Source organism: Erpetoichthys calabaricus, chromosome 12 (assembly GCF_900747795.2).
Source record: "Erpetoichthys calabaricus chromosome 12, fErpCal1.3, whole genome shotgun sequence".
NCBI classification, from domain to species: Eukaryota; Metazoa; Chordata; class Cladistia; order Polypteriformes; family Polypteridae; genus Erpetoichthys; species Erpetoichthys calabaricus.
In genome coordinates, this window is record NC_041405.2 from 15,007,463 (window position 1) to 15,014,849 (window position 7,387).

General features: G+C 42.6%; 1 protein-coding gene across 1 annotated transcript; it reads left to right on the forward strand.

Moving 5' to 3' along the window:
- Positions 1–432: 432 nt before the first annotated feature.
- Positions 433–5,116, forward strand: LOC114662287 (uncharacterized). Its single transcript, XM_028815677.2, has 2 exons — positions 433–588; positions 4,032–5,116. Exons 1-2 carry the CDS (start codon positions 539–541, stop codon positions 4,810–4,812), a joined length of 831 nt encoding a protein of 276 aa, XP_028671510.1. The 5' UTR covers positions 433–538; the 3' UTR covers positions 4,813–5,116.
- The last annotated feature ends 2,271 nt before the right edge of the window (positions 5,117–7,387 follow it).

The window sequence follows — 7,387 nt, forward strand, 5'->3', positions numbered from 1 at the left end:
GGGAGAGCACAGTCTGAGGTGAGGTGAGGCTCCTTGCTGCCGCACCTCGCGTTTCTCCCCTGTATTTGAACAGGAAATGTCGAAGATTCAGCGATTTTGACTATAAAAATGATCAAAATGATTGGAATCGCACAGAAAATAAAATTATGGCACAGACCAGTGGACAAATTTATTTTATGTTATCATTATTAGTTTTTTAACTTTCATGATGACAGGTGAGTCTCTGCCTCCCCTGACCACACGTCCCTGCCTGCTATGCATTGGCGCCCCATCAAGGGTTCATTCTTGCCTTGTGCTAGCTGGGAGAGGCCCGAGCAGACCCGTGTGACCCAATTCAAGACTAAGTGGGTTAAGAAAATGACTGGCTGACTTCACTTTTGTATGTAATTTTATGTGGCACACTATTATATAAATATCAGTTTGAAAACATGACTTCAACTAAAAAAACACCAAATGTTTCCTTTAAGTTCCATTTTCCTAGGTGCTAAGATACCCTGTCTTCTTTTGTTAATTTTAGTCCTTTCTTCATCAGGTTAAGATGGGAAACGTCTGCTGCAAATGCAAATGCATTGAAGAAAGACAATTCAGGTAATTTGTTTTATTTCTATTATTCCCCCTGAATATCAGAAACAAGATAAAAAAAGGAACTGGTAAGAAAACAGTCAACTTGGCATAAACCTCTTAGTCTCTCAATAGATAGATAGATAGATAGATAGATAGATAGATAGATAGATAGATAGATAGATAGATAGATAGATAGATAGATAGATAGATAGATAGATAGATAGATAGATAGATAGATAGATAGATAGATAGATAGATAGATAGATAGATTATGTGGGGAACAGCCTGTACACAGACAGGTGGACATGTTTAAAGGTCACCACACACGTTTATTTACAAATATAGACAATGCACAAACGCAGTGCTGCAGCACCAAACACCCCAACATCCAGGCCTCTTTTCAAAATGCCTTTCCTCTTCTGACTGCCTCCACTCCTCTCCTCCGACTTCCGTCCTCTTCCACCCGATTCCAGCCATCGAACGGAGGGTGGTGGCCCCTTTTATCCCCACTCGGATGTGTTCCAGGTGCCTTCCGATTAGCTTCTGCCGGCACTCCCCAGTGTGGCGGAAGTACCGGCTGCGCGCCCGGAAGTACTCCGGGTGTCCCTGGTCTTCTACCCCCCAGCACCGAGGGCCAGGGCTCCTCAGGTATCAGGGTGCCCCCTGGCAGTGACCACGGGCCCCTATAGGGTTGAGCTTCCAAGCTCAGTTCCCGTGGTCCTCAAAGCAACTGGGACAGTCGCCCCCTTGTGGTCTGGAGGAAGTGTGAGCCCTCCTCCGGTCCTCCTGGGCGTCCCGGCTGGGTACCACCCCCCAGCCGCTTGTCACAATAGATAGATAGATTTGCAAATAACTTTTCTGAGAATGACATGGTGCTTGGTCAAGCAATGGAGCTACAAGGAACCACACAACCCAGTAAAGAATCATAAAGTACCATTAGAGAAACAGGATTTTTTAAAGAGTTTATGTCACAGTTTTTGTTCAGTTAGTCCAATTCCGAATATTCATCTGTCCATTATTTTTTGGGTTGGTGTAACCTATGTTGGCAGCATCACTCAGGATGTCATAAACGTTAATAACTGTCTCAAACTGACCAAATCCAAGTAAGAGGGGACTGGAGACTATCACGGCAGCACCGGGCACAATGCAAGAAGCAATCCTTGGCAGGATAGGTTTAGCATTTCCAATTAACCAAATGTCTTTAGGGGTGAGGGAAGCAAACATATTTTCAAATAGAAAGAACATGAAGACTTCACAGCGACAACCACACTCTTCAAAATAATATATTTTTTTTATATTGGTAATATATTGTCTTTTACTGGGTTAATAATAATAATGCATTTTATTTATATACAGTGTATCCGGAAAGTATTCCCAGCGCATCACTTTTTCCACATTTTGTTATGTTACAGCCTTATTCCAAAATGGATTAAATTCATTTTTTTCCTCAGAATTCTACACACAACACCCCATAATGACAACATGAAAAAAGTTTACTTGAGGTTTTTGCAAATTTATTAAAAATAAAAAAAAAAACTGAGAAATCCGATGTACATAAGTATTCACAGAGTTTGCTCAATACTTTGTCGATGCACCATTGGCAGCAATTCCAGCCTCAAGTCTTGTTGAATATGATGCCACAAGCTTGGCACACCTATCCTTGGCCAGTTTCACCCATTCCTCTTTGCAGCACCTCTCAAGCTCCATCAGGTTGGATGGGAAGCGTCGGTGCACAGCCATTTTAAGATCTCTCCAGAGATGTTCAATCAGATTCAAGTCTGGACTCTGGCTGGGCCACTCAAGGACATTCACAGAGTTGTCCTGAAGCCACTCCTTTGATATCTTGGCTGTGTGCTTAGGGTCGTTGTCCTGAAAGATGAACCGTCACCCGAGTCTGAGGTCAAGAGCGCTCTGGAGCAGGTTTTCATCCAGGATGTCTCTGTACATTGCTGCAGTCATCTTTCCCTTTATCCTGAATAGTCTCCCAGTCCCTGCCGCTGAAAAACATCCCCACAGCATGATGCTGCCACCACCATGCTTCACTGTAGGGATGGTATTGGCCTGGTGATGAGCGGTGCCTGGTTTCCTCCAAACATGACGCCTGGCATTCACACCAAAGAGTTCAATCTTTGTCTCATCAGACCAGAGAATTTTCTTTCTCATGGTCTGAGAGTCCTTCAGGTGCCTTTTGGCAAAATCCAGGTGGGCTGCCATGTGCCTTTTACTAAGGAGTGGCTTCCGTCTGGCCACTCTACCATACAGGCCTGATTGGTGGATTGCTGCAGAGATGGTTGTCCTTCTGGAAGGTTCTCCTCTCTCCACAGAGGACCTCTGGAGCTCTGACAGAGTGACCATCGGGTTCTTGGTCACCTCCCTGACTAAGGCCCTTCTCCCCCGATCGTTCAGTTTAGATGGCCGGCCAGCTCTAGGAAGAGTCCTGGTGGTTTTGAACTTCTTCCACTTAACGGATGATGGAGGCCACTGTGCTCATTGGGACCTTCAAAGCAGCAGAAATGTATCTGTAACCTTCCCCAGATTTGTGCCTCAAGACAATCCTGTCTCGGAGGTCTACAGACAATTCCTTTGACTTCATGCTTGGTATGTGCTCTGACATGAACTGTCAACTGTGGGACCTTATATAGACAGGTGTGTGCCTTTCCAAATCATGTCCAGTCAACTGAATTTACCACAGGCGGACTCCAATTAAGCTGCAGAAACATCTCAAGGATGATCAGGAGAAACAGGATGAACCTGAGCTCAATTTTGAGCTTCATGGCAAAGGCTGTGAATACTTATGTACATGTGCTTTCTCAATTTTTTTATTTTTAATAAATTTCCAAAAGCCTCAAGTATACTTGTTTCATGTTGTCATTATGGGGTGTTGTGTGTAGAATTCTGAGGGGAAAAATGAATTTAATCCATTTTGGAATAAGGCTGTAACATAACAAAATGTGGAAAAAGTGATGCGCTGTGAATACTTTCCGGATGCACTGTAGATAGATAGATAGATAGATAGATAGATAGATAGATAGATAGATAGATAGATAGATAGATAGATAGATAGATAGATAGATAGATAGATAGATAGATAGATATGACGTACTTTCTTCAATGTATCATGGTGTAAAGTATAGAATGTGAAAGTTGGCAACTCTAAATATTTAAGGTGTTGGGTGGACGTGGTTCAGTTGCAGTGCTAAGAAAGTATCGTATGAGAATATATTCATGACAAGCTGTTTAGTGGTTAGTGCTGTGGTCTTTGCTTCTTTCTGGCTGGTTTCTTCTCTTTGTGTCTTCTCTAGGCTCACCTTTTCCCTCTCATATCAGAAAAATTGTCAAGTTCCATACAAACTAAATCATCTCACTTCTTTTTGTCTGAGAGGCAGGGACTGTAATGACTCTGCTAACATTCTCTCACATCATACTTTTACTTTTATTAAGAAGTTTATTATATTTTTTATTAACAGAAAACAATATCAATTATTCCTGAAGGCTTTTGAAGAACGTGAGCAAAAGTTACAAGGGTATGTGAAGGAAATTGAAGAAGTGGCCGGGTCTTTAGAAGAAATCCAGAAGGATATTGATAACAAGGTCGCACAGGGAGCAAAAGCCCAGGCGATAGGGGGAGTCTTAGCTGTTGCTGGCATAGCTTTGTCCCCCTTCACTGGTGGTATAAGTCTTGCAGTTGGTGCGGCTGGAAAAGCATTGGATGCTGTAGGGGCAGCAACAGGAAATGCAGCAAATGCAAATGTAACACGTTACAAAAAAGAAGAGAAGCGAGTGAACAAGCTGTTGGAGAATTACAAGATAACCATGGAAGAGTGCTATAATAATTTTAAAGATCGAGAGAAAGCAGCAAAGCGGTTAAATAGGAAGAGTGTGAGGTACACTCAGTCAAATAACGGTGAAAGTCTGACCTATGAAAACAAATTTCCTGAGTTAAATGAATCTGCAGTAGAATACAGAGAATCGGGAGGTGATCTTTCCAGTGCCAAACGCCTTGCTGAAGCTCTCCATTCCACTGGCGAAGTATACAGCAGATACCAAATGCAAATGTCCCTAGGAAATTCCATCCCTGAAGTGGTTCTAGAAATAAGGGACAGAGTCGCCATACTGAAGGATGAGCTGAACAACTACAGAAACCTGTGCAATGAGATGCACTGCAGAAAGCAACCTTCAAGAAGTCAGGCTTGTCGTGAAGAATCCTCACAAGGGAGTGTGCAGCAGGCTGACTCTGACTCTGACTGACTTTCTTTTCATAACCCCCTCTGGGCCCACCAGCAGTTTATTTTCTTTAGGGATGCTGCTGGCTAGAACTTTTATTTTCTTCTCTTCTGTTGGCCACTTTAAACACAACAATAACATTAATCACTTTCATTATTAAGATGCTTTAATATTAATCTGCCTTATTATGTGTTTAAACTAATGTATCTTTTTATGTGTGGGTGTTTGGTAAATTGTGAAGTTTGCTGTTGTATTTTACCTTTGAACTTGTTAAAGCACTTTTAGCCTACACATAGTGAAGAGTGTTATAACAAAATAAATTGACTTGGAAAAATTAAATTTGCAAAGGTGGCAGAATGACTACAAAATAATATCACTTGTCTCCTTAATGTTATGTTTACCCCAGAAAAAATGAGCCAATAATAATAAGAAGCATTTAACTGCATGAACATGTAAACACCAAAACGTCAACATGCTTGGTGTTTGAGCACGAGAGAACAGAATGTCGGTTCCTGACGTGCATGATCAATATGTACCTTGTGTTGATGTAGGCTATCACAGCATAAAGATTACTGACTTCCATGTTTCCCCTGACATGAACATTGACAGTTGCTGCACTGTGAACAGTTCTTAGGGGCCTAACATCTTGCTTGTCCTTGCATCAATTTAATTTATTTTGCATTTTTTGTCATACAGCTACTGATGCTCCATGGACCAAATTCACTGGGCATATCACAGAAGTTTAGTCATCCAGTACCATATCATGAATCAGTTTCACTTTCCATGTCAACATCTGATGACCAATTCACATCATCATCACTACCACTCGATTTCAGCAATGGCTCAGTTTCAGTTCATTCTAAAACTGCCTTTACAGCTTTTCATTTGATATTGTGGTTTTAGTTGGAGTCTTCACTCCTCTCATGGATATTGATGATGTCACAGGTGTCTGGTCACACTTATAGGTAATCTAACTTAGACACCATTAAAATATCCGACTATGCCACCCAGTTTTATTAAGAGACTGGGAACTCCTGAAATTTACCAATAATAGCACACAAATTTCTTTAAATTGGGTGGTGAGTAAACACACAATGAAAGACACAACAGTAATTTTAGAAAGAAGCAACAGAAAGTTCTATTACACAAAACAATATAAGGTACATTAAAAAGATAAACGAACATAACAAAAACTAAACATATCAGGAATCAATTTCCCTTTTTTTAAAAAAGGAAAATACACAATCCACCCTCCAAAAGTCCGTTAAAAACAAAAAACTGGAGGATACAACCTTTAGTGGTGCAGAGTCCAGTTTGTTCACTGTGTTACCCCAACACTTAATCGTTCAACAGTCCATGGATGCACTCTGTTCCCCGGACACTCGTTTCCCTACAGAAGTTGTGTCAAATTGTTGACTCCCTGTCAGCGTCTCTTCGTTGTTCCTTTTTCTTCCACTCTGGGCTCCTTGAGTTGCTGGGACCTAGGCACGCCTCATTTCTCATCTGTCAGCTTTGCTGGGTCCTTTCATGCAGATTCCCTCTCTCGCTGAACCCACATCCGGCGTCTCTTTGTGGAGCTGTCTCTTCCTCCCTGGAAGTGTTGTCGTCCTTGTGCCTCACGCCATGCCAGCCAGGTACCCTTGTCTGCCTGCGAGCCCCTGTGCTCTGTCCGAGTGTCTTGGCAGCGTTTCCTGTGGACTGTTCCTCCTGCCTTCTGCTGGCCAGGAGTTTATATTTACTTCAGTCCCTGCTGTTGTCAGTCCTGGACAAACAGTTTAATCAATGGCACATCTAAATTGCCTGGGTTTAACAATTAATGAAAATACAAGTTAACAAAATGTATGGTTACCAAACATTAATAAGTACAGATATGCTGATTAGAAACCAATGTTTCCAAGCCAGGTAAATACAGGCATCCTCCAAGGCCAGACTTCAAAGCAGTGACTCCCTTGCAAGACAGCAAGTACCATTAATAAGTACAGACAGCCTTTTAACTTCTCACCCCCCAGTCCCAACAGTGGGTGCCTAATGGAACCACCCAGTGCACAAAAAAATGTAAAAGTGTCCCCCTCTGGCAATGAGACATCTAAGAATGGAAAAGCTCATAGAAATATGCACAGTATTTTGCAGCATGATTATATTTCATCCACTAGAGGGCAGCAGAACATTGCACCAAGTATTATTCAGCCTCAAAAAGTTAAAACGGATCATTACGCATCACCAAAGTCTGACTTGTTGTTACCAGTAATTGCATAAAATCCCAAGCCCACGTTACACTCAAAGTTAACAGCAAGAAGCTTAAGGAACCATCCATCCATCCATTTTCCAACCCGCTGAATCCGAACACAGGGTCACGGGGGTCTGCTGGAGCCAATCGCAGCCAACACAGGGCACAAGGCAGGAACCAATCCTGGGCAGGGTGCCAACCCACCGCAGGACACACACAAACACACCCACACACCAAGCACACACTAGGGCCAATTTAGAATCGCCAATCCACCTAACCAGCATGTCTTTGGACTGTGGGAGGAAACCGGAGCGCCCGGAGGAAACCCACGCAGACACGGGGAGAACATGCAAACTCCACGCAGGGAGGACC

Excerpts from the sequence above, each read along its gene's own strand:
- LOC114662287 (XM_028815677.2), top strand. The coding sequence starts at position 539 with ATGGGAAACGTCTGCTGCAAATGCAAATGCATTGAAGAAAGACAATTC. Across the intron at positions 589-4,031 it reads ATTGAAGAAAGACAATTCAG|AAAACAATATCAATTATTCC; the intron begins GTAATTTGTTTT and ends TTTTATTAACAG.